Here is a 27850-nt window from a genome sequence, read left to right on the forward strand (position 1 = left end):
CGCCTACCAGGGGGCCCATCTGCTAAGTTGGAACGCTGCCCGCCGCGGGTGCCCGTCCCAGCCCGCCGTCCCCGCAGGTCACCCTCCGATCACCCTCTCCCGCCCACGGGGTCCCTGGGGCCCTGCCTCCCCGGGGGCGGGGGTGGGGGTGGGGGTGGGGGGCGGCTGCCGCCTCCCACTGCCCAGAGGCAGGCCTGCTACTCGCGCCATCTATCAGAATCTCTGAGGAAAAGAAGAAACGCTGTTTCTTCTAGGGAAACCAGTTTTGAAAGAAAAAAAAATGGTTTTCTAAAACGATGATGAAGAAAAATACTCTCCAATAACTGCAGCACCAACAAAACGTGAGATCTGACAGAAAGTCCCGACGCCTGCAGGCGTCCAGAGAGGTGTGGAAAGGTTCAGTCACTGGCTACACGAAGGACAGCACATACTTTTGTTTTCAATTATAACCTTGGAAATGAAAACCTTACTCTTCTCTAAACTGCTTGTGTCTATTGTAAATCTGACTTATAATTTTAAAAACATGCAGAGTAATATACCTGCGGAATAAAAGAGTTGAAATTAGAAGATCCTTTTCAATTAAAAAAAAAAATATTTCAAATGATTTTTTTAATTGTGGAAAAAGGAATTAGCGTGGTGTCTTTGCCTAGTGGCTCAGGCCTACCCTACCACCACCGCACCCCCCCCGTGTTGTAAAGGGACTCTGTGCTGCCACCAAAGCAACAGTGACCACCCCTGACCCCCCCGCCACCCCCCCCGGAATGTGTGTGCACAGGGGCGAGGCTCAGACCACGGACTCCGTCTCCACCAGCCCCTGCGGGCCCTGCTTCCGGGAGAGTGTCAGCACAGTGGGCTTCTGGCCGCCGTCCCCGCCGTCACCTGACGGCTGGCGCGACAGGCCTTTCTGCTCCTCCTTGGCCTCCTCAGACACCTCCGGGTAGATCACCAGGAATGTGGCTGTCAGGAAGCCCAAGAAAGAGCCCACGGAGGCCACCACGGGAATGACACGCACGCTCCCAACGGCGTCCACCACGCCCCCGAGGGCAGACGCCACCAGGATCTGGGAGATGTACACTTGGCAGGAGAGGATTGCGCAGTCTATGCCAAAGCCGCGCCTGGAGTTCCCGGGGCTGTGGTGCACATACTGCAAGAGAAGAGAGCACAAGAGTGAGGGCCGTGGCGGAGGTGGGGGGCTGAGCCGTCGGTCAACATCCCTGTGGTTCAAATTATTAGCTCAGAAGTCTGGAAACAAAACTTGCCTTCCACTCAGCTGCTTGGCGACCACTCAGCCTGTCTCCCTGACCCCGTCCCACTTCTATTCAACATTGTATTGGAGATTCTGGCCTTTGCAATAAGGCAAGGAAAATAAATAAGATGTATTAAGGATTGGAAAAGAAAAAATAAGTCTTATACACGGATGATGTGATTGTGTATGATGTCCAAAAGAATCCACAGATATGCTGTAAGAATTAATAGAAGAATATACCATATTTATGAGTCGAAAGGCTCAGTACTATAAAGTTTATAACTCTCCCCAAATTGATCTATTTAATCAATGTGTTTCCAATGCAAAAGCCTAGAAACTGATCTAACTTTTAGATGAAAAGTAAACCGTCAAGAACACCCAAGACAATCATAAACAACAACAAAGTTGAAGGACACACAGCACCAGGTTTTGGGTCTTACTACGAAGCTACTCAGAACAGTAGAACACTTGTCTGAGGACAGACCAGCCAGTGGAAGAGGACAGGGGGACCAGAAACAAGGGCGCCACCCAATGCCAGCACCAGCAGCACGGAGCACAGACTGTGGTCAGATGGGGAGAGACGAAAGGGAAGGAAGAACCGCCCTCTGTAAGCACAGGTGTGAAGTCAAAGCAGATATTCCAGTCGCACAAGGTTCAAACACTGGCAAGATGACTACCCGGGGTCAGAGGTTAGGACGAGGCCCAGCTTTCCGTTGTTTCTGGGTCTGCATTATTTTTTCCAGTTTGTTTTCCAAAAATCCACTAAGCTCTTCACTTACAGTTTGTGTACTTTTCTTGTAGTCATATTATGCTCCAACTAAAAAGCTTATTTAAAAAATAATGCTGTTCTTTGGATTTTCATTAGTTTGGTATTTGGTAGGAACCTAATCACAGTGGATTTACTTTGCTTCTATAATTGTGCAAGAGAAAATTAAACATAGTTTAGGTTTAGGAAGAAAGAAATCCGAGCTTTTTTGTGTTTCTTCCTTTCCTTTTAGGGTCTGTGTTTGAAGTTTGAGAACCACGGTCTACACCAGCACTGTGGCTACTGAGCACTTTGAAAGATGGCTGGTCTGAGTCGAGAGGAACTGTAGGTATAAGATACACACTCATTTCAAGACTTGGGGAGAATAATCAATATTTTATACTGAATGTGTTGAAGTAACGGTGTTTTGGATGTACTGCGATAAACAAAATACACCATTAAAGTGATTTCACCTGTCTACTCCCTCTTAAATGTAGCTACTCAAAGCACAGACTGATCCAGGTGCCTCACGCTCGACTGGACAGGATAGTGCTGGCAGTCCTCAGGGGTCTGTGAGGGGACAATAGGTGCCCAGCCAAAATCCCTCAAGATGCAACTGAAGCCTCCAGGCAGGTACCAGTGGCCCAGGCCACTGAAGGTACAGAGCCTTGCAGCCAGGAAGCCTGGGCGCCAGACTGACCCAGGCAGGTGGCGGCTCTGTGGGTCCCTTCAGAACCAGAGACCTAGGGGGATCCCCCCAAATTTCCCCCAAGTGGAAGGTACAGAGCTCTGCCTCGAGATGAGTGGAGAAGAGCATGGGCTTTGGAGCCAGATGGGTCTGATGATGTGACCTGATGTACACTTTGGGCTGGTGACCTTGTGCCCCAGCACTTCATCCACTGTCCCCCGCCCCCCAGCCACGGACGCACCTCCTTGATGTCATGGTACTGCCCGAGCAGGGCGTAGGGGCAGTAGGAGATGCTCATGGAGACTATGCCCATGGTGCTGATCATGATCATGGCGACATAGACGTTGGCAAACATGGCCATCACGGCTGTGCCGATGGAGAAGCCCAGAGTCCCCAGCACGTAGATGACCCTGATGCTCAGATCGTAGTTGTCCAAGTACTTCTGTAACAAGGCTGTAGAGACAGTGTGGCCACAAGGCCCTGAGCTGCGTGCCCACCTCACTCCTGTCGGGCGCCCCCCACCGCACCCCGCCGCCTCTACTCCACGGAGGCTCCTTCGATGCCCACCGGCCCCCACATCGCGGCCCACTCGCCCCCAACAGCTTGCAGCAAACCGTGCCTCACTCAACTCCCCGGGGCTCCAGCACCTCAGACGTGAGCCCTCCTGGGTCCCAGAGCCCGGAGCCTGGTCCCATCCTGCGGCTCCCTGGGGCTTCCCCGCCCCGCAGGCCGGCCTGGCCCAGACCCTTCCCACCAGTCCAGCCCCACACCCAGTGTTGACGTGGGAGCTCGAGTTGTGGCTGGTTTCCTCACAGGTAAACCCCTGGGTCTAGAGGGACAGACGCCTGCGGACCCTTTCTGACCCAGTGGCTTAATGTTACCTCCCCCAGGAAGCATCTCTGAGGCTTCCTGAGAACTTCTCTGTCAAACACAGACAATGCTGTGGTGACGGTCAGGCGGGCTTCCCACTGCTTCATGGCCTTCACCTTGGCCATCCTCAGGTCCAGGCCAGGCTGAAACAAAGCTGACCTCCCCCTCCACGGTTCGTGTAGAGAATGGGCAGGACCTAGGCCAGACTTGTTTAGGGGACCCTGGACCCTGACTGTGCCCCATTTCCGGAAGGTGTGCCTAAGCATGTCACCCCGACCCCCATCCTCAAGGATAAACTGCACCTCCAGGGAAAGGCCTCTCCCCCACGGCAAACTGCTCCCACAGCCACCCTGACGGCTGCAAACACACCTCACGCCCTCATACAGGTCTTGGGATGCCGGCAGCACCTCTCCCTGTCCTCCTGGCTGAGATGCAAAAGACCCCTCTCCCAGGCTTGCGGGCACGGTTCCTGGAGTCCCCCCATTCCCCTGACCCCATCCCCAGCAGAGACCCTCTCTGAGGAGCCCTGGGGCAGGAACCAACACACAGAGGACAGCCTGCATGGGGTCTCGGGATGCCCAATTCTAGACACACAAGTTTCCACGTGTCTGCCCCTGAACAACAGTCCTGTTCAAAGTCAGGCCCGCCTTCCGAGCAGGATGACCTTGGCCCTATTTCCCGTCACTGAGCATCGCCCAGGGAGCAACGCTTCTCCACCTTGAGGATCGCTTACCTGAGCAAATTGCACCAGTGGCCGCGTAAATCACCAGGCCCCAGCAGCCCATCTTCACGCCAGCATTGTAGGCCTGCCAGGAGGTCGAGTTGGAGGGGGCCTGTTCCAGAAATGAGATTGGGGTTCAGGGGGGCAGGGCTCACGTGCCACACCCTTTGGGCAAAGAAAGTGACTTTACATCTCAATTGCAGGCAGGCTGTTCACTTTACAAACAGTGATGAACGCTACACTGACCGACAGGAGACTCAGCCACAGTCCTGGCTGGGCCCCGAGCAGGTGGTGTGAACCCCCCCCGCCCCGCCCCAGCCTCGCCCCTGCCCTGTGCCGGAGCCTGGGCTGAGGCCATCTGGCCCAATGCCGGGCCACGCAGCCACAGGTCGGCGCCAGCTGATGGCACAGGGAACAGAAGCAGGTCCCGGCTGGGCCGGGCCATGGGGCAGAGGGGCCCTCCGTGGAGCCACGGAGCCCTGGGGCAGGCTGGTGCACAGCGGTGGCAGTGCCCCCCCGCAAGCCGGCGTTCCCAGCGACTCTGTGGACCTCCAACCACAGCCGCAGGGCTGCATGCTGGCCGCCCGCACCCAGCCCACGGGCCCCGGGAGCAGCCTCTCGGACGCAGCCGCGGGCACGCGCGCCCGGGCGCTCACCTTGGGGTCCCCTTCGAAGATGACCTGGCCCATGAAGTCGGTGTAGAAGACGGCCTCGGCGATGACGGAGAACCAGGTGAGCAGGTGGCAGAGACACAGGCGCGTCAGCTCCTGGGGCATCTTCAGCATGGACAGCCAGAGCAGCCGCACCGTGGTCTCGCCCTCGCCCTCCTCGCTCTCCGTGTCGCCGCTCGACGTGGTGGCCCCGCTCTGGTGCCGGCCACGGCAGCGCTGTCGCTGCCGCTTCTGCAGCTCGTACAGGTCGCTCATGCTGCGCGAGGGCTTGATGAGCACCACGGCGTTGGCCCGCCGGTAGCGGTAACGGTGGGAGCCGATCTTGCCGTAGTAGGAGAAGGTGCTGGAGGCCTGCCGCCGGAACATGTGCCTGCGCCGCCTCATGGAGCCCGCCGCCGCAGCGGGCTTCCCGTCCGCCCTGCTGTAGCCCATGGGGCCGTCGTTCGGCGGCGAGCCGCCGCCGTTGGGCACTTTGGCTTCATTCAAGTGATTATCGAGCAGCGTCTCGTCCTCTTTCGCCGTCTCCCTGAGCAGGGAGGCCAGGCGGGGCAGCGGCCTGGCTCGGGTGAGCTCCTGGCTGGTGCTGCGGGGGGTGCCGGGGTACGAGCCGTCGTGGAAGATGGAGGGCTCGATGTCGGGCAGGAAGGGCAGCTCGGGCTCCAGGTCCAGGGCGGCGTCCGGCACGTGCAGCACCGAGTCGCTCTTGCTGCGCACCATGTCCACGCTCAGGTAGTCCAGCGTGAGCTCGTGCTCCGACTGCACCTCCTCGGGGAACAGGGCCACGCCGCCATCCAGAACGTTCGCACGGGTGGTGGGGGGCAGGGCGTCGGCCACCTCCCCGCCCCGCTCCTGCTGGGGGCTGTACTGCTCCTCCTCGATGCTGAACAGGTGCAGGGCCACCGACACCACGAAGATGATGGCCGCGAAGAAGAAGAGCACCTGGTTCTGGGTCCGGAACCAGGCGCCCAAGAAGGTCTGGGTCCAGTCCAGCCCCCCCAGCACGTAGCCGATGGCCCCGCCAAGGCCTGAGTGGGTGGGAGAGACAGATGGAGCCCGTGAGCAATGTGGGGCACCTCGACCCTGCCTCCCGGGGCGGGGGGGCGGGGGGGCGCGCAGCTAGGAAAGATCTCGAAGGGCCCTCACCCTCAATCGCGACCAGAGCCAGCATTCGTAGCTATGTCCTGAGTCAGGACAAGTTTTGGGGATGGAAAATGAATAAATGGTAGGAAAAATAAGATGAGAAACTACAGTTGACCGTAGGTTTGGAGTTCTGGCTTAACAGACTCCTGCCTAAGGAATCAGGAGCAGCTATCTGCCAGGATAGGAAACAGATGGTTGCCCGGGACTCTGGGCAGCACTGATCGCCATCCCTTAAGCTCAGGAAGCTGCTGTTCCCAACGGATGTGAACAGTGCCCGAGTACAAGGGGAGGTTAGCAGCAGCCTGCTCACCGCCTCACTGACCAGCACCATCCAGTGCCGCCCGATGTGGGGAGGAGGGCCTTGGGAACAGCCTCCCCTACACTGGTCAACCTGGGACAAGCCGGGTAAGGGTTGGGGGCCAGGGGCAAGATCTCACCAGCAGAGAAGGCGTGGATGTTAAGGGCCATGTCCTGCTCCTCGCTGTCCACCACATCCAGCAGGTAGGCCCGGATGGGGCCCTCGGTTGCGTCGGCACTGAAATCCAGGACGACCACCCCCAGCACTGTGAGGACGATGCCAATGGGCTGCCGGTTGGGGACATCGCCAAGGGACAGACCTGACCAAACATACAGGGGCAGTCAGATCTCAGCTCCTAAGAGCAGACGGCCACCTACAAGGGGAGATGGGGACGCTCTTGCCAACGCCAGAAAGGGGCGTGCTCCTGGGCACAGACGTTCAGTACAGAAGACAGGCCTTGTTTTTTCTATTTCTGTTATTCGCAGGGTTACTTCTGCTCCCCGGTCACATTAACTGTTCGGTGAACCTCAAAGCTTACTTACCTTCACATTTTGCAACTAAAAAGGGAAAATGATCCTTGCTCCCCAACCTTCACTGGGGAAGGAGGACCGTGTTCGGAGAAAAGGCGATGTGTGACACAGTCACACGCACCACACGGGGCCAGGGCCTGCGGGGCTGCTCCTTCGGCGCTTACTGAACACGTGACGGGTCTCCCTGGTCCTCCACTGTAGTTTCACACCTTCCAGTGGAAGACTAAGTTTGTCTCACTGATGCTCCGTGGTGAGCATGTGTTTATTTTCCAAGAAGAATGAACCTTCCAAGGCCAACACTGATGACGTGTCGTACTCAGACCGCACCCAAGGCACCAAGCCAGAAACACGGGCCAGCTGTGCGGAGGGCCACAATCAGACCTCTGGTGACAGACCACCCCAGCCCACGGACGTGCTCATGACCTGCCCCGGGGTCGTCAAGCACATTCTGGGAGCAGCCCGTGTTCCAGAAAGGTGCGGCTCTGAGGAGCGACGGGAATGGCCCCACTTCCAGGACAATTCCTCCCTCAGCAGGTTGTAGGCACTCAAAGGAAGCAGCAATCACATGCCACATCTCACCTGCCGTGAACCCAGAGACCTGGTACCCCGATGGCCGAGCTACAGCTGGGTCCATGAGGCCAGCTGGCATCCTGTACCCATGGATGCGGAGGGGCCGTGGGTAGAGAACCTGGGCCCTGGGGCAAGTTAGCTGCAGCATGGGAGGTGCAGGGGAGAAGCCCAGGAGAAGCGTGAGCACAGCTAGACAGGGTGCCAGGCGGAGGCCAGAGCCCCCACGTCACTGCCATGCCGGCCCCACAGACACAGCTTTGCAGAACGCCACGCTTTCTCTCTGGGTCAAAGTGCTGGCAAGGGACACCTGCTCCGTAGGCTGAAGGGGACAGGCTGAGAGCACCAGCAGCCCCATGCCCACGGTTCCCGGAAAGCAGCCCCCTTGCTCCCTCTGGACTTCTGGCCAGCCGCCTGTAGTGGCCTTCCTGGGACCCAGCCCAGCCCCACACAGGCCCCTGAGAAACCGAGGGTTTCTGGGGCCTCTCCGTGAGTGATCCAGCGTCACCGCTTCCACCTCACTTGACGCAGACTTGGCGCCCACTGGCATTCGTGAGAACACAGATGAAGCCTCGGTCTTAAAAAGTCACTGCCAGAAAACAAGGTCTTGTTTTGAATGGTTTTGATGGGCTCCCTCAGGGCAAAAACTATTTTCCCACATAGACTGGCTTTAATTACAAAACAAAACAACAACAAAGGCAAAACAAACCATGAGTACACGAGACAAAAAAACAAGTACGGGCTTGGGTCTGGCCACTTTCAATACCAAGTCTGAGAAAAGGAGAAAAAAGAAGGGGGAATTTCTGAAACAACGCTGGAAACAGGACGCGCTGTCAGATACGCAGGGGACACCAGCGGGTCACAACAGGAAGTGCTTCCCTGTGAACGGGTCCCCACGGCGTTCCCACGTGGGGCCCGGCCCCAGCCCTGCCAGGACAGCCCGGAAGCCCTGCGCCAGCCCGCGGCCGGCCAGGCTGACCTACGGCGCCGAGAGCACAGCCCGTCTCCCGGGCCGCGGCGGAGGGACACTTACCGATGGCAGAGCCGTTTAGGAAGAGTGCCACGCCGAAGAGCACGCCGACGCACAGGGCGAGGATGAAGGGCCGCCGGCGGCCCCAGCTCAGGGTGCAGCGGTCACTGGCGGAGCCGATGATGGGCGTGAAGATGAGGCCGAGGATGGGGCTCAGGAACCAAGTGAGGCTGTAGTACTGCTCTGGAAGGCCTGCGGCAGACACGGGGCGGCGGTCACGGGGCGAGCGCACACAGACACACGTGCACACCTGCACCCGGGGCCAGCGGAGGCACCGTGGGGTCCAAGAGCCCACCTCTGAACTGGGAGATCTGAAACCCACCAACGCCCGACCGAGAAGCATCAGGGGGCCAGAGGCCAGCACCTGGGCCTCGGAGCAGGCGTCCCTGACAGCCGGGCACCAAGTGTGACAAGCGGCACTTGCTAGACGCAGCAGAGCCTGGAGCGGCCGCGCACACACGGAGACTAGGCATCCGCGGTGCTGCTAGTGCTGACCGGGGCCGCACGCCTCCAGCTGCTCGACGCCGCCTCACCGGCACCAGGGGCCCAGGCTCCGCACCCGCATCAGCCCAGAACTGGGGCAGGAGTGAGGACCGCCCCCGCCGCTATTCTGGGCCGTTCTGGGCCTCACTGCCCGAAATCCATCACAGGAGTCCTGCTGGGGGGCCGCACAGCCACTGGCAGGCTCCACGACCCCCGCGGTGGGCTTCCAAGAGGCCAAGGGGCCAACGAGAGGGGAGGCCTGGGCTGGCGTTCCGCTGGAGCCAAGGCGTTCTACCTGGCACCAGATATCCACTCTGCTCTGACCCTCCTAACTGCCCCAGGAGGTAGGGATTATTGTGCCCACTGTCCCAGTGAAGCTCAGAGAGGTTAGGTAACCTGCGCTGGGTCACACAGGGAGGAGGGAGGACCCCCTCGCACTACCTGCTGCCACCTATCGCACAAACCCCGTGCCCGTCGCCAGGGGAACGGCACGCTGCACACACCAGAGCGCCACACTCAGCTGGGGGACCAGGCTGCAGCAACGCACCAGCCGGACCCCACACGTGCCAGGCGCGGCGCGGCTCACAACGTGCGGTCCGCTTACGTGAAGTCCAAGTGGCTAACGGGGGTTCTACTGGCCGAAGCCGGGGCAGCGGTGGCCCTTAGGAGGGGTGGGGGCTTTGGGGCTGGTGTGTTCTCTTCTTGAGCTGGCTGGGGGTCACTGGGGACGCGTCCCCCTGCACAGGCCGCCACCGTGCACCTGTGTCCTACCTCAATGAAACGTTTACTCAGACAAGGACAGCCTCCGGGCCGCCAGTGATCCCCCGGTTAGCCCACTGCAGCACCACGGGCCCTGGGGAACGGGGTGCTGGGTGCGCCACCGGGAGCCGCACTCGTCCGGCAGAGGGAAGCACCCTCCCACTAAACACCCGCGCACGCAGTCCACAGTTCAAGGCGTCTCTTCGGCCTCTGCACCGGGCAGAACCGCGCCCCTGCTGCACGTCAGCAGACGGTACCCATGTCCCAGCACTGCTGGGGGTGTCGGCGACGTGCCCTGGCTCCTGCGGCAGGCCTGGGGCCCCGCCTCTCCTCGGCAAGGGCAGGCAGGGGGGCAGCAGCAACCGCCCAGGCCGGGCCCACGCTGCCCAGGAAGGACCGCGAGCGAAACTACCCCACGTGTGCGACACGGTCACCGTCTCACAGAGAACGGAAAGCGCTCTTACCCCTGGGTACGTGGACTCTTACTTTTGTCGGGGTTTTTAATATGGCACAACTTTACTGATAAACACTGACTGGCTGGCGAGAAGACCCCAACCACCGACCCTCTGTTCACCCATCCTCGGGCTGCAGAGGCCAGCCTGTGAACCCCGCTCCGGTCCAGGGGGGCTGTGGCTGGCCCCCTCCATCCCTGGAACACCCTCACCTGCCAGGCCTGCATCCACCTACCCGGTGATACCAAACCCTCCCAAGACGCTGGGTTCCCAACAAGCCCACGCTCTCCAGTGAGATGCCGAGGCTCATCCAACTGCTGCGCACCCCCCCCACCCCACACCCTCCTTGGCCACAAGCACTCCCTCCTGGCATCACGTCTTCCTGGCTCCCGGCTCAGGCAACGCGCACATTGCTGGTCCAGGTGCCGGGGGATCAGCACCCACGACCTGCCCGGGACCCGCTGGGCCTGCCCTGGGGGCATGGCAGCGAAATCTGGAATTCTGCTCATCTCTGCCTTATGTATCCCCGAGCCCCGTTTGTCAGGAGCACACACATTCCCAGCGGTTGTGCCTCATCACTGACCTTTTCATCCCGTGAGCTGCCCCCCCTCTTGCCAGCAACGCCCGTCTCTACTTGACGTCCACTTTGTCTGAGGTGGATATGCGCGTCCCCGCGAACTCGGGCTTCCTACTCGCACGGCAGATCTCGATCCGTCCATTCTCAAGCCACTGTGTCATATTCTAAGAGTGGGTGTCGCTCTCAGCACCTCAACGGCTCTTCTTCACCCATTCTGCCGACCCCGCTCTCTGGCCTGTTTTGTCCACTTGCGCGTAGTGGAATTCCTTACGTGGCTGAGATAATTCCTTACGTGCCACGTTACTACTCGCTGTCTCTGCCCCTCCTTGTTTCTCTGCACCCCTGTTCCTGCCTGCTTTTGGCCAAGTTAACGGAATACTGCCTTGCATTCCATTTTAATTTATGTATTGGCTTTTTAGCATCATTTTGTAAGTGGCTGCTCTAGAGATTTCATTACACACCAACTTTTCAGTCTCGTGGAAGAGAAGCTCAGCATAAAAGAAAGGTAAGAAAGAACCTTGCAATCGTCTGTCTTTGCGCCCGAGCCTCTTCACAGTACACGATACGTGCATCCCATCTACAGACAGTGTAAACCCCACTCCGCGCTGTAAACAGTCGTATTTAAGGGAATTAAAAGGAAAACTCTTTATTTTTACCTCCCATTTCACCACTTCTTCCTTCCTTCCTGAAGACCGAGTGTTCACATGGTATCACGTCCCTTCCGCCTAAAGGACTGTCTTTAGTTTCCTCAGCATTTCTTACAGCAAGCTGCTAATGTATTTGCTCTTATAAATGCTCTTGTATTTCACCTAAAATGCTCTTGTATTTTACCTAAAATCTCTTTCACTTCTATTCTACAGGATATTTTTGCTGAATAAAGAATTCTGGGTTAACTCCTCGCGCACCGCCCTCCAGAGCTGTGAGGCTGTCATTCCCCTGTTTCTGCAGAGAAGGCGGCGACATTTCATGTGACTGGGGATGTGAAATGTCTTCCTTTCCTCCGGGTGCTTTCAAGATTTTCTCTTTCTCTTGATTTTTAGCAGTCTGACTATGATGAACTGAAGCAAAGTTTTCTTTTTCTTTCTCCTGCTTGGACCCCACTGAGCTCCATGAATCCGTACATACACGTCTTTCAGAACACGTGGGAAATTTTCAGTTAGTACTGCACAAATTTTTTATGCCCCCTGCTCTAGCTCCCCTCCTCTGGGACCCCAATCACAGGTGCGTCAGACCTGCTGACACGGCGTCCCGAGGCCCCGCCCCTTTCTGGTCTCCATCTTTGTCCTCTCTGTTCTTGAATCATTTCTGCCAACCACGCCTTCAGTCTTTCTTCCGTCACCCCCCATCTCCCCTAATTTTCTCAGGTATTACAGTTTTCAGTTCCAGAATTTCCATTTGGTTCTTCTTCAACAGTTTCTCTCTGTTGAGATCTCCTACTTCCCACTATGAGCATGTTTTCCTTTACGTCCCGAGCACACTTACACCCACCTGAGGATTCCAACCAGTCATCACCTTGGGGTGAGTCTCAACTGCTGCCTTTTCTCTGGACTAAGGGTCACATTTTCACCTTCCCTGTATTTTACAAACTCTAACAATACTAAGCGGTACCCTACACAGTATAAATGATATGCTGCAGAGACGCTACATTCTGCTACATTCCTTTGAAGGCTGTGGATAAGTAACTTGGCTAGACTCAAACTCAAAACTCTCCCCTACAACAGGAGCCAGCAGAAATCTGTCCTATTTTCTTAGCTGAGCTGCTTAAACTCTGGCCCATAAATCCACCATTTCAAAAACCAGCCAACTGGTGGCTCAGTCGGTTGAGTGTCCACCTCTTGGTTTTGGCTCAGGTCATGATCGCAGGGTCGTGGGATGGAGCCCCACGTCAGTCTCCGCACTCAGTGAGGAATCTGCTTAAGATTCTTTCCCCCTCTCCCTCCCCCGGCCTTCGCTCACGCTCTCACTCTAAAATGGATAAATAGGGCGCCTGGGTGGCTCAGTCGGTTGGATGTCTGCCTCTGACTCGGGTCATGATCTCAGGGTCCGGAGATTGAGCCCCGTACATCAGGCTCCCTGCTCAGTGAGGAGCCTGCTTCTCCCTCTGCCTGCCACTCCCCCTTCTTGTGCTCTCGCTCGCTTGCTCTCCCTCCCTATCTCAAATAAATAAAATCTTTAAGAAAATTAAAAGCTTTAAAAAAAGAGACATAAAATCTTTAAAAAAAAAAAAAAACAGGCAGAAAAATGAGCAGAGATGTTGCAGGATTTGGGGTTCCCCTGGCTCAAACTCTGCCCCGAACTTTGTGCTTGGGTCCTTCCAGTAACAGCACCTATCCAGCATCGTAGCTGCCCATCTTCAGGCCAAAGGCCATAAAATGATGCGAACTTGCCCAGCACTGCTCCCTTCCTCTGCTTTCCAATGTTCTCGAGTGGGTTCAAGGAGCTGTTTTTACATTCGGCCCTCACTTTCTGTGAACGGCAGAAAAGTTCTGGTGGGAGCTGCCGTGCCCTAGCTTCTGCGTGGTTTTCTCAATGAATAATGCTGAGGGATCATTTCACTCGATCCTCGCAGAGCTCCGTGAGGACCAAAGTATCGCCTTCACCGCACCCCGTACTCCCACCACCTCCCCTGGGCTGCTTCACTGCCATCGCAAGCTCCGTGAAGAAAGGGACGAGGTGTGCTCTGTGCCCTGCCGTAGCTCCAGCAGGTGCTCGGTAGCCACTGTCCTTCAGCAACAGCCAGCAGTTCCCCAGCCCACGCTCCTGACTTGAGACGGGGCCAGCTGTGCAGGGAGACAGAGGGACCCACGCACCACGTGGTAAGTGATGGGTGTGCGGGGGGCTGGTAGCTAAGTGGTGGAGGGGCAGCCCCAATGCCCTGAGGTCACCAGGGCATCTCTCGATGTTCCACTGACAAGCTTGTGAGACAAGGTCCAGAGCCCAGTCGCATCTCATTTATCCTCACAGGCAGCCAGAGAGGTTTGCACCACCGTCCCTGTTCTACTGTTGAGGGACCGAACGCTCCGAGGGGAGACCCACCTGTAGCGATGGCGAGGCACACTCGACGCTTGAACCCGGCACTCTGCCGCCAGAGCCCCCATCCTCACGCTGCTGGACCACACTGATCACTCTGCGGGGCACATCCAGCTTCCAGTTGGCTCTCGTGTGGGCCACCGGCTCCATGGCCAGAGGGCCAGCAGCAGCCCCACAATGGAGTCTGCCAACTCCCCGAGTCTCGGGCGACCAGCTGCGCCTGCAGGGCGTGGGGGCCTCGGGGCAGGAAGCCAGGGTTTGGGTGAAGAGGGCAGAATGACGGGGTCGACGGAGGGCAGGGGCAGAGCTCCAGCAGACAAGCAAGACGAGGAGCACCCTCTGGGCACCACGATGCGGCCGCCCAGCGATCGTAGACGGGCGTGCACGCCCCCCGGCGGGTCCTGAGTGGTGGGCGCACCACACTCACGGGCAGCAGCTCTAGTCCCCAGGCCCACTGCGCTAACGGGCAGAGAGGAAGCTGCATGGGAAAAGTTCCTTCGAGACGTGGTCTCAGCTGGAGAGGCCTAAACAGTGGCCAGCACTTCTCTCTGGCCATGCTCAGTCCTTCCCAGAGCTGTGACCGAGCGCCGACAGGCTCCGGGCCTGCTCACGAGAGAACTGTGTGCACATAAATCCCTCCTCAACTTGGACCAACGACCGTAAGCCTCTCTGAGGTGCGAGGCTCCGTGCCAGGCAGCAGCATCTGAAGACTGGCTGCCGAGTGCACACCAACACCTGGGTGCCGCCAATGCCTGGTGTGGGCCGTGCCCTGACCCCAACCCACCGTCCGCTAACCCACGGCCCACCGGCCCCTGCCTCATGTGAGGCCAGGACGCTGTCCCTAGGAAGTCCTCGAGGCCAGCAAGTGGGCGACCCAGCAGGGTCTGGCTGACAAAGCCTGTGCTCTTCCCCAGCACAGGCCACAACACGGACGTGGCTTGAGAAGCTGGCTGTCAAGGGGACAGGGAAGGAAGCTGCTCCACCAAAGGGGCCCTCTGGAAAACAGGGCTTCCTGTTCTCCCGTGAGAGGGCTGGCAGCCCGGGCAGAAGCCTGGCACTGCCCCGGACAGCTCCCTGTGCCCAACGGACGCCCAGAAAATGCATGGTGGTGGCAACTGAGCCCAAAGGCGTGCTCACGCTGTGGCTTGCGCTCCAGTCCAGCACCAGCTGATGGGTCTGTGAGCTGGGGAGGTGGTGTGCGTGCTCCTGGGTGCCCTGCGCAAAGGGCTGCTGCTGTCCCAGGCCCGTGCCACACGCCGGCCCGCCCCAACGGCTGCTTCCTGCGCTAGGCTTGCTCAAGGTGGCCTTGCCGAGCAGGAGCCCCGGACCACACGTGGGGGCTTGTGGGAGCCCCGCTCAGGCTACATCCCGGAGATGCCCAGATGGCCTCTGGCCCGCAGCACCCGTAGGAGGGGAGACGAACACTGGGAAGTTGTCATTCCTTTCTGAGAACAGGCGCATGACCGAAACCGAACAGTCATGTGATTCAAACCCCAATCTTAGAAACACATGAGGAAACCAGCCACGCGGACAGGGGTCAGCAACTCACCCAAGCTGGCCAGTCGCACAGAGCGCCAGCTGGCCTTGGCAAAGCGGAGGTCAAGACACAGAGCACGGCACATGCCCTGGAGGCTCTATTCCCTGAGAGACAACGGGCTGCGGGTGAGCCACCCGGCTCTCCAGCGCGCCTGGGACCTGCACGTTGCCGGCCCCTCTCTCGCCCCAGCCCAGATAAAATGCACTATGTGGTGGGCTGAGGTGCGTCCCCTTCCTACAGCGCCAATCCCCCAAACAAGCTCCTCCCCGCCCCTACCTTGCATTCGCCCCTCCACCGAGGGTGGTCTGGCTTAACCCACAGCCCTCCAAGGTCTGCCCTCTGGCGGGCCACCATTGTCGCCAACCGAGCTGGTCCTCGTGTGCTCCACTCAGCCCAAGCCCCATAAGGGCAGAGTGCTGGCATCATGCCTGGCATACCGCGGGCACCAAAACCACGTGCTGGATGGAGGCGCCGCTGGGCAGCTGTGCCTGGAGCCCCACCCTGGACCCCCAGCACCTGGCCGCGCCTGGCTCCTCACTCCACAGGGCTCTCTTCCCCATGGGGTGGCCCTCATGCTCTGCATGTGAACCCCCCACCCCAGCCTCCCTGTCCACCTGGAGCTCCCCACACCCCCCAGCACAGCTCTGCCCCCCTTCCTGTGCTGCCAACCCGTCAGGCCTCCACCTTCTCTCTGACCGCCACTAACTCATCTCCCTCCCTGCCCAATATCCAGGGTGATCTCCTCAAGACACACCACGGCTGCAACCCTCTGTGCTCAGAAGCCTCTGCTGGTTTCTCATGATTTGAACACTTGGGGTGGGAAGGCTGGCCTGGATCCGGTCCCAGCCTCAGAGGAGACTCACCAGGCCCGGCAGCTCCCAGGCTTCCTGTCCCCATGTGTCCCCTCCAACTGGACACCCCAAAGTGTCCACCCATTGAGAAAAGTGCCCACAGAGGGGCCCACAGAGCAGAGGCCAAGGAAAGAAGGAGAGCGCGGGAGGAGCAAACAGGACCCACAGCGGTGCCAGCTCAGTGGTGTTCTCCCCAGTCCTCCCCAAAGTGAACCCCAGGTCATGGCACCTGGGGCCCAGCAGGAAGCCTGCTGCGCCCCAGCTAAGTGGCCTCGGGGGGGGGGGGGGCGAGCTGGGCACGGCGGAAGCGGCAAGGGGCAATGGCTTTCTTTGTCCAGCAGGTTGGCAAGGAGCATCAGCATCTCCCATCACGTCCCCCAGGCAGCCCCAGGGGCAAGCGAGCCCGGTCTCCCCACTGCCGCGAGGCTGCGGCTGGGACACCTCCGACAGCGCATTTCCCAGCACGGCTCTCAACAAACAGCACGCCACCCGTAGTAAATGATTTTTGTTTTCTCCCAGGCAGAAGCTGAACAACAATGGTGGGACCAGGAAGGCTCCCCGTTCACAGGAAATGCTCGGTGTGTCAGCATCGTCGGAGGGCCGTGTGAGGTCACGGGCAGCAGCGACCACGCGGCTCACGCGCGGCAGCTCCCATTCAATGCGACGGCTTTTTTGATAAACTGGTACTTGTGGGGGGAGGGGAGCCAGGGGACCGGGAAAGTGGCCTATAAATGTTTAACAAAAGATCTGAACCGGGAATAGGAACGTACATTCTTTTTTTTCAATAGACAAAGCCTTCCACATCAAGATAGGTTTGTATTCTCAGACAAGAATTCCATGATAACGCTTAACTCATGAGAACTAGCTCTCTGGCGGACAGGCCCACCAGCCCTGCGTGACCTCTGATGAACATACATCAACAAGCCCTGGGGGGGACCCTGGCAAGGGCCCCAGGCACCCCCAGACAGGACCACGGGGCCTGCAGCACAGGGCGGAAGCCACCAGCTCAAGAGCAATGGCCCCAGGGAGGAAAGGGACCCCTGCTCAGGGAGGGTCTACACTGGGCAGAGGGGGGCAGGCACTCCTCCACCTGCACGGAATGTTCTAGAACCCCAGAGCCACGGGAAGGTAGGGAGTGGGATGAAGGGCAGGGAGCAGCAACTGGCGTTTGCAGGTGAGGACGAACAGGCCCCACGTGTGTGCGCACAAGCCCTTCCCAGAGGCCCAGAAGCCCACCGCCAACCAGGCTGCTCTCGGGGCGTCCCCAGCACCCAGGCTGTGCTCCCCAAGTGTGCTCCTTCACCACAGTGCTAAAGAGCGGGCTCGGGTACCCAGAGGGTGCAGCCCCCACCTGGGCGGGCTGTGGGGGGGCGCGGGTCCCCTCGAGGTCAGGGACAGAGGGCAAAGTGGTCAGTTCATGCTCCCTGTGGGTGGGTGATAAAGAAGTTTGCCCAAGGGGTTCTCTGGGACTCACTGTGCCACGTCACAACGCGCTATTCCGAACAGAGGCAGCAGTTTGGAAATGGTGTCCTTCAAACTTACTGGGGGGCACTGAATTCCTGACCCCTCACACATCCTCAGAGGAGACTCACCTCTGGATTCTGCATGGTCCTTCTTCTGGTCAAACAAGCACTTCCCAGCCCCTGCACTGGCTCTGAGGCTGGGCTGTTTCCAGGGAATAAACGTGCACAGCGCCCACCAGCCCCGCACCAGGGGCCCCCAACGCCTATTTTAAAGGAGGAGGAGACTCAACAGCCCGGCTGGATGCACTTGGCGGGTCACTGAGCCTCTGGAAAGCCAGGGGTGCGAACCCCCCACTGCCCTGGCACCCAGCTGCTGCGGGCCCTCTCCTTCCCGGAAGCGCCTCAGGAGCACAGCCCCTGCCAGCTGGAGCACCAGCTGCTCTCGCCCTAACCAGCAGCACAACCGCCCACCTCACAGCTCTAAAGTACACACTGCAACAAGCAAGCATCTTCGTGATGGCACAGCCACGTTACCTTATCGGTACAGGAAATCACAAGGCGCTCGGCCTAAGGTTCTAGAAGCTTCCCAAAGTGCATGAAATGCAGCTAATCCCGCAGCCAGGCCTAAGCTCCTGGGTCAGGACAGTTGCAATTTGCGGCCATCTCTCAAGCTGCACGGCTTCCAGAAGCCAACAGCTGCTCGCCCACCAAGAGGACCTGGCCTTGGAGGAGGATAAAGATTCTTCGAATTCAGCATGTGCAGAACCTATACCCTGATCCGTGGCTCAAATCTAGTCCCCCTCGGGGGTCCCCTAACTCAGGAAAAAGGCCACCATCCACCCAATCATGCTGGTGGAAGGCCAAGAGTCCCCTCCCACCCCACGGGCCCCAGAGCTCAGCTCTGTGGCCCCCCCCCCCACCGCGCCCCCCAGGGCCTCCTGCCCGGATGGCTCACCCCACCCCGCCCTCTGTCTCCCCCAGTGCCTCCAGCTCCTTTGTGCCCTAAAAGGGCTGCACTTCCACAGGAGTGAAACAGAACAGACTTCCCCAACTGTCCCGTTTCCCCATGTCTTCCCACCACCCACCAGTTTGCAGCCAGCAGCCTTCTAAAACCCTAAATGAGTGGATGTCCTGGACTCACAAGCTGCCACAGCTCCCAACCCCCAGCCTACAAGGTCCACGAGGTCCTACCCCACCCGCTGGCAGGGCCGGTCCCACAGCAGACCCCTTCCCTTTCTCACCCCTTTCTAGGCTCCAGCGACCCTGCCGCCCCCCACCTTCTGTTCCTAGGCTGACGGACCCCGGTGTCTGCATGGAAGCCCCCCTCCCCAATCTTTGCAGGGGTGGCTCCCTTCATCATTCAGACATTCCTGCCATGGCGCCAATCGCCATCTCGGCCCGTCTTGCTTATTTGTTTTTACCGTCTGCCAGGGCATTTCCACCGCCTGCCGCAGAAGGCCCTCAACAAATCCTTGGGGAGAGAAGGAGAGCAGCATGCCTCCCACTAGGCGGCGGCCCCATGGCCCAGACCCCAGCAGCCTTTCCAGCACACAGGGGGTGCAAGCAGCCTCCAGCCCCAGGAGATGGGGTTAGGCCCCACTGAGCACCAGAGGGCCAAGTGGGCTCTGCAGCCGGAGGCCGAGGACACGCTGACAGAGGTGAGCCCTCTGAAGGTTCCACAAGACGACACGTGCATACAGCTCAGCCCCGGGTACGTGGGCTGCTCCACACATGAGCGTCCCTCCCTGCGTCACTGGGGCCACGTTGCTGTCAAGCTTTCAGTAGGCACGGAGTTTAAAGCATTGGAAGGACAACCCCACAGCTCAATGACACGATCAAAAGAAAGTTCTCTGGGCGTCCATGTGCTCTCAGTAAACAGGGGACCCGTGAAAGCCGGCTCGCCGGCCGTCCACACGTGCAGGTCGTAGCCCACTCCTTGAAGTCATCCTCCCTGGGAGGCGAGAAGCACAACCCTTGATTTCTGGACCAGAAAGCTCCCACATACATATGCCACACGTGCCCCGAGAGAACACGGGCCCCCCGCGAGCACCCAGCCCTTCATCGGGAAGGCGCACACGAAGACGCTCAGGCGCCTGGCACTGGCTGGCGGGGCCCACGCCCCCACAGGGCGGACCTTGAGGCACAAACACGGCTGAGGGCAGCCCCTACACAGTCCTGACGACGGCGAGAAATGCCGGGCGTGGGAGCCTAGAGGAGCAGGGCTGAAGCCAAGCCCCCCTCTGGAACCACTCCCCCCGAGCATGTTCTCAGATCCTCCATCACAGACCTCACGGACCCCCCACTGGGGCTCCACAACCTCTTCTTCTTGGTGAAATTAGACACCTAAGAAGTTCCGTGCCCAGGTAATGTGGACACTGACACCTTCCTTGGTTTCTGGCAGAAACCGGCAGAACCATGAGGTGGGGATGCTGCAAGGGAGACAGGCGGACGACGGGGACCAAGCACTCTGGCGGGCACCTGCCCCAGGGAGGATGCCAAGGCCGGTCCACCACCTCCCGGAGCCCCGCCCCCGCCGACTGCAGAACAGGGAGGGCTGCCTGAAACAAGCTGTGGTGCTCGAGGCGGAGACTGACAGACGGCTGGGACAAGATGCTCTCAACAAACAGTTGTTTTGGGCAGCTCACAGGAGGCTGAAAAGTACCCCAAAGGTTCCCGAGAGCAGCCCGCTGCTGGCACGCACCATCATCACAGGCCCATACGTCGAGCTCGCAGGCGGGGAAGCGAGGATGGCCACCGTGCCCTCTGCGGCCCTCTCCAGCAGTCCAAGTCCAGGCCCAGCCCCCCAGCCCCCCGGCCCCCCGGGCCCCCGGCAGCATCGCTGCAGCCTCAGGCCCAGTACAAGCAGGAGGCAGCCTGCTTTGAAGAAAAAGACCATAGGAAACTGCATCCCACACAGGACAGCCTCGCCCGGGACCTTCAGGGGGACTGAAAGGTAGCAGGTGAGGCCCAGGGCCAGTGTGGAAGGCATGCTCTAGTGTGAGGGCCCTCCCCATTGTGACATTTGCCTTTTGCTATCACCCTCAGCGTCCCATGGGACCTGGCCTCCCCACCAGCACCTGCCGTTCACCATGAAAGGTTCCCAGAACCAGTCAGGAAACATGCCGGCTCTATCTGAGCCCTTGGTCCCAATCAGACCGATGGCTTGCCTCTAGAAAATTCCCCTCCACGCGGCCATGACTAGGGCCTGAAGTGATTGCTCTGACAGAGTGGTCTCATGACCCAGGAGAGCTGGTACTCCTTGGCCCACTCACCATACCGGGCTCAGCTCTGAACCTTCCTCCCAGCAGCTTAGGTTCCCAGCGGCTGTCCTCGTGGTGGCCGCAGAACTAGCTGAAGAGTGCGTCCCCTCCTCTAAACGCTGGTGTGCCCTCCCTGAGGACAGGAAGGCTCGGGTCGCCTCCCCTCCCAGCAAAGGGGACCTGCACACTCAGGCTCTGCTCACCAGCCCCGTGGAGGTGAGAGCCAGGCGTGGCCCAGGGTCCCACCCCACACCAGTCAGGTGTCCTCTACTCTGCCTGGACACCACTCCCCTCTTCGTGCAGGTGAGCAAGTAAGCTTCAGCAGGTGCCCAGGAGCCCATTTAAAAATCCTGCGTGTCAGGGGGCGCCTGGGTGGCTCAGTCGTTAAGCGTCTGCCTTCGGCTCAGGTCATGATCCCGGGGTCCTGGGATCGAGCCCTGCATCGGGCTCCCTGCTCTGCGGGAAGCCTGCTTCTCCCTCTCCTTCTGCCTCCTCCCCCACTCATGCTCTCTCTCTCTCTCAAATACAATCTTTAAAATAATAATAATATAAAATTCCCAAGTGTCGAGTCACAGCGGCACAGAGAACCCGCAACGCTGCTGCATCTAGCCAGCCTGCAAATTCGGCTGGGCTGTGGTTACATTCTGCTTTGCTGTCACGATCTAGCAAGGTGAGGGAATATGGGGAACCAAAGGCCTTCTGCTAGCCCTGTGAAGGCTCCCCGGGGCCGTCTGCACCAGCAACGGGCAGCGGGCCGCGGGGGTGGGGGGTGCGGGGTGGTGCTTGGTGTGAGAATGGGGAAGTGTTCAGAGCTCAGGCCTCCCCGGGGCTGGCCCAGGGGAAGAGGAAGAGTGTGGGGCACAGCACAAAACTGCTGCTGGGCCCAAACAATTACCATCAAAACAGGCAGCAATTCTCCTTAGTCATGCTCTTAAATGACAGCAAAATGTAAGCAGGTGTATGTCTAAAAGGAACTTCAAGTAGAACATAATTTGGTTTGAACTGATGCAAGGTCAGACCACCCCACCCCCTCCGCCCAGCCTACCTCCTGCTGGCAGAACCCTCCAGGGCTCTGGCCACTTTCTGCCTAGGCCCAGGGTCTTGTCCAAGCCAATTCACCTGAGCCCAACCCGGACTTCCCCCCCAGTCCAGCCCCTCCCACCTCAAACTGAAACTCGGGTTTCCAGGTCCCCCGTCTTCCATTTTGCGACCCACCCCCGTCCAGATACAGTACTTCTAACACAGCTACTCCAGATTCTCAATGTTAAATTGAAGTGTCTTAAAGTTACTGTCTGTGATGTTCCCAAAATACTTCACATTTAGATACATCCGTATCCATTCTTCACCTAAATGGAGGCAGACGACCTATACTGCACCCAAAGACAAATCCTATTGACCTACTATTTACATAATTTATGTGTACATGTTTTGTACACATCAAAACATGTTAAGATTTAAATGGTTGATTTTTTTTATGACAAAATTACCATCATCTGGAAAATATTTTGCGGGTAGACACATTCTATACCGATTGTTTTTAAGATAAAAGAGAGCATTTGCTCTAAAGTTTATCATTGAAAAAAACCTCTCTGGGATTCTAATTTTATTTCTGATACATGTTTACGGAAAATATTAAATAATCACAGTGATGCCTTTGGAACTATGCCTTGAACACCACCCTCCTGAGGGAGCCAGGAAGCCACCTGGCCGTGCTCACCTGAGGGCAGGAGCACAAAGGTGCCACAGGTCACCCCAAATGCAGACACTCAGGTGTCTGGGCTGCCTGGTTATCTTATCCTTTCAACACGTATTCGTAATGTTTTGTTACAATTTAACTCATTTTTGGCTTTCATCATCAGTTAAATGAGCTTTTTCTGCAGGAATAATTGACATAATTTTTTCTGTTTTCTTTAATCAAGTGTGCATGTGCTTCATGTTTGGTCACCACAATTCTGCAAACTAATCTGGTAAGTCTGGAAACTGCTACAGTACATTGCTTACTATTAAGACTTCTAAAAACCTGTTGCTTTACCAATGCTCAAGATTGAAAAAAAGCACAACTGCCCAGGTTTCTCTGTAAATCACCTCCTTAGAGTGGCACGTAACACCTCCTATGATCGATCCCTGCCTACCAGAGGCCAGATCTCTGCTCACACCACTCTGCAGCAAGCTCCTGCCCTTCTTCCACTGGCCAGGCCGCACTTTCCCCTACACCTCTCCCTGGGACAATGTGCTGACTCACCCTTGCTTCACTCACTGACATCAACTTACTCTTTGCCAAGAGGGAGGCCCAGCATGCCCTCCTCCACACACACAGCCTCCTGACTTCCGGTCCCCTTCCTGCGCCCAGGTGGATAGCCTTCCGCCTTGTTCGTTGCTCCCATGCTCGAGTTCAACAGCAGCCAACAGCTAGTACTGTAACTGTCCTTCCCAATCTTGCTTCTCCCAACCATCAATCACAACCTTCCCCCAGGTCCTGGCAGAGCCCCCAGCACGGGGCACACCCTCGAGGCCGGCTTATTGGTTAGATAACCTCCCTGCAAGCCTTCCCTGATCTGGAATCATTTGATCCCTGGACCGAGGGCTCTGCAGTCGCACTGACTCCCACACCTCAGCACCCCAGCCAATTGTTCTGGTCGCATGCCCCGTTCTCCATCTCCACTCTAAACCCAGCGGCTGCACCTGGCACTGTGCCCAGCACCTAGCAGGTAGGTGCTCCGTCAGTGCTTGATGGAAGAATAACAGGCTTCGGAACTCCTTGGGAAAAAGGACTACAGCTGACATTTCATTGTTTCTAAAATACAATGATCTGAAACACAAGGAAATCCAGACTTCCCAATCCAAACAAAACAGTCTAACACGGATTTTTTCAATTATTTTGGTCAAAATTTAGGAGGTTTTGACAAACTCCCGCCTAAGTGTGTGCCTTTCCTCCTGGCCTGCTGCCTGTCGTCCGGTCAATGCCGACGGTGCTCTGGAGGCGCACTGAGGGTTCCCTGACCTCGGTGGGCTTTCGGGGCAGGACTCCCGGGCTTGGACACCAGGCCTGCGGGCTGCAGAGTTCTCTCCCGCTGGACAAGGGCGGGCAGTCTGCTGACTCCAAGCCCGGGCCACGTGGCACCCTTCGGGCTTCCTTAGTCTCGCGTCAGCAGGAAATCCAGTGTTTAAGCTGGATATTTTGTGGGGCCCATCCTTTTTTTTTTCACATTTCGAGAATTGTGGTAAAATATACATAACATAAAATTGGCCACTTCAACCATTTTTAAGTGTGCAGTTCGGGGACATCAGATACATTCACGTGGCTGCACAACCATCATCCAAGTCCACTCAGGACACTTTCATCTCGCAAAACCGAGATTGTCCCCATGAAACATGGACTCCCCATCCCCCCCCCCCCCCGGTCCCACCACTGAACTTTGGGTCTCTACGAACCTGATGCCTCTGGGTCCCTCAAAGAAGTGGAATCATACAGGATTTGTCCTTTTGCATCTGCACTGTTTCACTGAGACGCGTATCTTCCAAGGCCCGTCCAATTTCGGCCATTTACCATCCCCTCCCCACCTCAGTACCTCCAGCCTGGAGGCCCAGCCCTGTGGCCCATGCTGCTGGGTACGCCTGGCTCTTCACTCTATGGAGCTCCCACAGCGCGGGGGAAGGCACTGAGCCCAATGCTCCCCACACGGGGAGAGATCAACCACTAGATGATCGTGCCCCACAGCCCAGCTGGAAGCAGTCTGAGCACGCCTCCCCCGAAACCAGGCACAATACCCAGGAGACCGTGGGGACAGGGCAGTCACACCCCTGCCCTTGGGGCCTTGCAGACAAGCAACCAAAGATAAGTTAAGGGCTGAGCCAAGCGCCAGGAAGGACGGTGGGTCCTGGGGGAAACCCACCCAAGAGAGCCTACTGATAAAACTTCCCCAGGCTTGTAAGGCCTCAGCCACCTGATCCGGGAAGAACTGTTAGATAAGGAGCCTCAGCCACCTGCAGGGGAGGCAGCCACGCCCGGCCTGATGTTCGGCTGCTAGAGAAAAACCAGGGAAGGGAAAATACAGAATTAAAATCCAAAAACTCCCACCTGCTCTCGGCCAAGACAATGACCCCCTCTGTGCAGGGGAGGTTCCCACGCACTGCCCAGGGCTTCCCTGGGCAACGTGTCACGGAGGGTCCTCATGCTGCCTGAGGGGTGGACCTCCCGTGCCCAGGGGCCAGAGGGCATCACCTCAGCATGGGTAACGGGTGCACAGTCACTTGTAAGCGGGGCGATCTGTCCCTTGCTCCTGGGCTCTGGGCCCCAGAGGCACAGCTCATGCCTCTGCCACCTGCCCATTTTCCTGGCATTCAGAGACAAGGCCTCCAGCCTTCCTGAGCTATGGCTTCTTCAGGCTAACACGGCCACCTGATTCTTTGAAATCTCCCTGCAATGACGCCACTCCCTTCCTGCCCCAGCCTGTGTGCCTTCTGCAAACCAGGGGAGCCACACCTCAGCAGAAGCAAGAGGCCAGGCATCGGAGGCAACTCATCTCATGTCCCTGGGCTCAACTGTCTGGGTCCCGAGGTGAGCAGGGCCCTAGTGGATTTCTGTAGGGCCCACTTCAGCGTGGCAGATACTGAGACAGCGGGGCAGGTGCGCCTCGGGGATGCTTCCCGCCCAGAGGAAACGGGGTAGCTAGCTGCTGGGTCTGCTTTCTCAAAACAGGAAAACCAACGCAGGGTGCTATCTGCAGAAGGCCCTGGAGGACCAGTACCGTCAGACAAAACACAAAGGTTTCACTGGACCCTTCTGACGGCGTCCCTGTACACAAAGGGGACTCCTAGAAAGACGTCAGAAGCATTTGAATTGCAAAAAGTACCCCTGCCACGTCCCAGGCAAGGTGAGCTACAGTAACACCATACAGCCCTTGCTGCCCAGATCTCAACACACGCGTTGGAAGCTCCGAGTTAGAGGCATCTTGCAGGAAAAACAATACTTTGACCTCACAACAGGTCACCCGGTCACACCACCCACGCTCCCTCCAGGAGAGTGCAGGAGATGTACCTGTGCTCAGAGACGGAGCACCTGTGGAGTTCATGCACGCACACGCTGAGTCACCAGATGCATTTCCATTTCGGATGCAGCGTGACCCTGTTTCCCAATCCTCACAGAGACTGTGCTCACAAGGTGCTGCGCCCTGCGGACTTCCCACCATCCAGAGAGTCAGGCGCACCAGCATGCAGTGACTGCAGGGCAAGGGCGGGGCCAGCCACCCACCCCCCACCCCCCACCCCCAGCCCCACCCCTCACAGAGGGCACGGATCCTATGCAGGATTCACCTCGAGGCCCCTGCCAGCCCGGCCTGCAACATCCCCCTCCCTGAACAATCCAGGGAGTAGAGCAAAGTGACGAGCCCTTAAGACACTTCGACTGTTTTCTTTAAGGCAGGCCGTTCAAGGGTAGGCTTCGCCCACAGAAGAAAAGGTGCACTTCAAGTAACAACACATCACAGACTAGGAATCCTGGTTCACACTGAGCTGAAATGGAAAGGGGGAAAAGTCTGGATTTGTTTCAACAGACATGTACCAAATGCACACAAACTTTACCCTGCATCCTGGATGAAGCAGACAAGTTGAAATCGAACTTTCCCCATGAATTAGGATCTTATAAAGATAAACCCAGTTCTCATTCGTCAGTCAGTCAAACTGAGAGACCGCAACAAGGCAGCCTCTTTTCTTTTATATGGCTTTCCTTTCCTTTCCCTGGAAGATACACCCTGAACCAAGAGGAAACCAGGGGCGGGGTGGGGAGTGGACGGACTTCTCCTTCCCAGGGAAGGGGTGCTGGATGGGACCAGGCCCGGGAGAGGTGTCTGCTCATTAGGAAGGACTGCTCCAGGGCTCAGGGGCAGGTGCTTCCACAGGCTTTCTTTGAAGAGTGACCCCACGTGTCCACTTGATGCTCACCACCACCAGATCCCCTGCGCGCACAGGCCCACACTCGGCACTGATGGAAAGCTCACCTCCGGGGCCAGGAGGCCCCCCTCTGCCCTCAGACCACCCAGGCGGGCGGTTCCCAGGAGGCATCTTCTCTGGAGAAGGGCTGAAGCCGCCTTGGCACTAACAAAACCAAACCTGGAACCCGGACTTGGAGGTGCCCCCTCTGATCTCCTTTATTCCAATCTTTGAGCACAGTTTTTTGTTTTTTTTTTTTTAATATTTTATTATTTATTTGACAGAGAGAGAGACACAGCGAGAGAGGGAACACAAGCAGGGGGAGTGGGAGAGGGAGAAGCAGGCCTCCCGCTGAGCAGGGAGCCCGATGTGGGGCTCGATCCCAAGACCCCGGGATCATGACCTGAGCCGAAGGCAGACGCCCAACGACTGAGCCACCCAGGCGCCCTTTGAGCACAGTTTTAAAAGTCCCCTCCAAAAGCTGATCTGTTCAATACATGGGATGGGGGTCCAGTGCGTAAGAAACTGTCAGACAAAATATAAAGGTTTTACCGGACCCTTTTGGGGGAGGAGACAGGAGAGGAAGGGATGGGCAGGGACTCTGAAGGCACAGGGGACCAGCCACAGAGCGGAGCTGGGACCACCCAGCAGGCACCAGAAATGCCAGCACAGACGGGCTTTCTGCTTTGACCTGGAATCGGGATCCTCATCTGCACTGGATGCTCTGCAGGAGCCGCTACTGGGGACACCGACAAGTCACAAAGCCACTTGTCTTGTGTCTTGTCTGTAGGAAGTCTCTGGAAGGAGGTACAAGAAACTGGCTGCCTCTAGGGAGGAACCTGGAAGTGGGCGGCAAGAGAGGGATGGAAATCTCACCATCCGAACAGTCGGGACTTTTGAATTCTGACGTTGGTGGAAATGCTACCTATTAAAGAAAAATCAATTTTAAATTTAAAGACAGCCTCCCCTGTGAGCAAGGGTTCAGAGCGGTGGGCGCAGGCTAC

The 27850-nt window shown here is 57.9% G+C and overlaps 1 protein-coding gene across 1 annotated transcript in view; it reads right to left on the reverse strand.

Annotated features, from left to right (window-relative positions):
* Nucleotides 1-284: 284 nt before the first annotated feature.
* Nucleotides 285-27850, reverse strand: part of SLC45A4 (solute carrier family 45 member 4) — a 74401-nt gene continuing 46835 nt past the window's right edge. Inside the window, exons 4-9 of the mRNA XM_035012020.1 lie at nt 8510-8698; nt 6519-6698; nt 4927-5966; nt 4283-4382; nt 2921-3132; nt 285-1144 (exon numbers count right to left, since the gene is read on the reverse strand). Coding sequence (XP_034867911.1) covers nt 785-1144; nt 2921-3132; nt 4283-4382; nt 4927-5966; nt 6519-6698; nt 8510-8698 — 2081 coding nt within the window. The 3' untranslated portion in view covers nt 285-784. The remainder of the gene's footprint in view (nt 1145-2920; nt 3133-4282; nt 4383-4926; nt 5967-6518; nt 6699-8509; nt 8699-27850) is intronic.

The sequence above is a fragment of the Mirounga leonina genome, unplaced genomic scaffold (genome assembly GCF_011800145.1).
Source record: "Mirounga leonina isolate KUSES-001 unplaced genomic scaffold, KU_Mleo_1.0 Mir_165, whole genome shotgun sequence".
NCBI lineage: Eukaryota > Metazoa > Chordata > Mammalia > Carnivora > Phocidae > Mirounga > Mirounga leonina.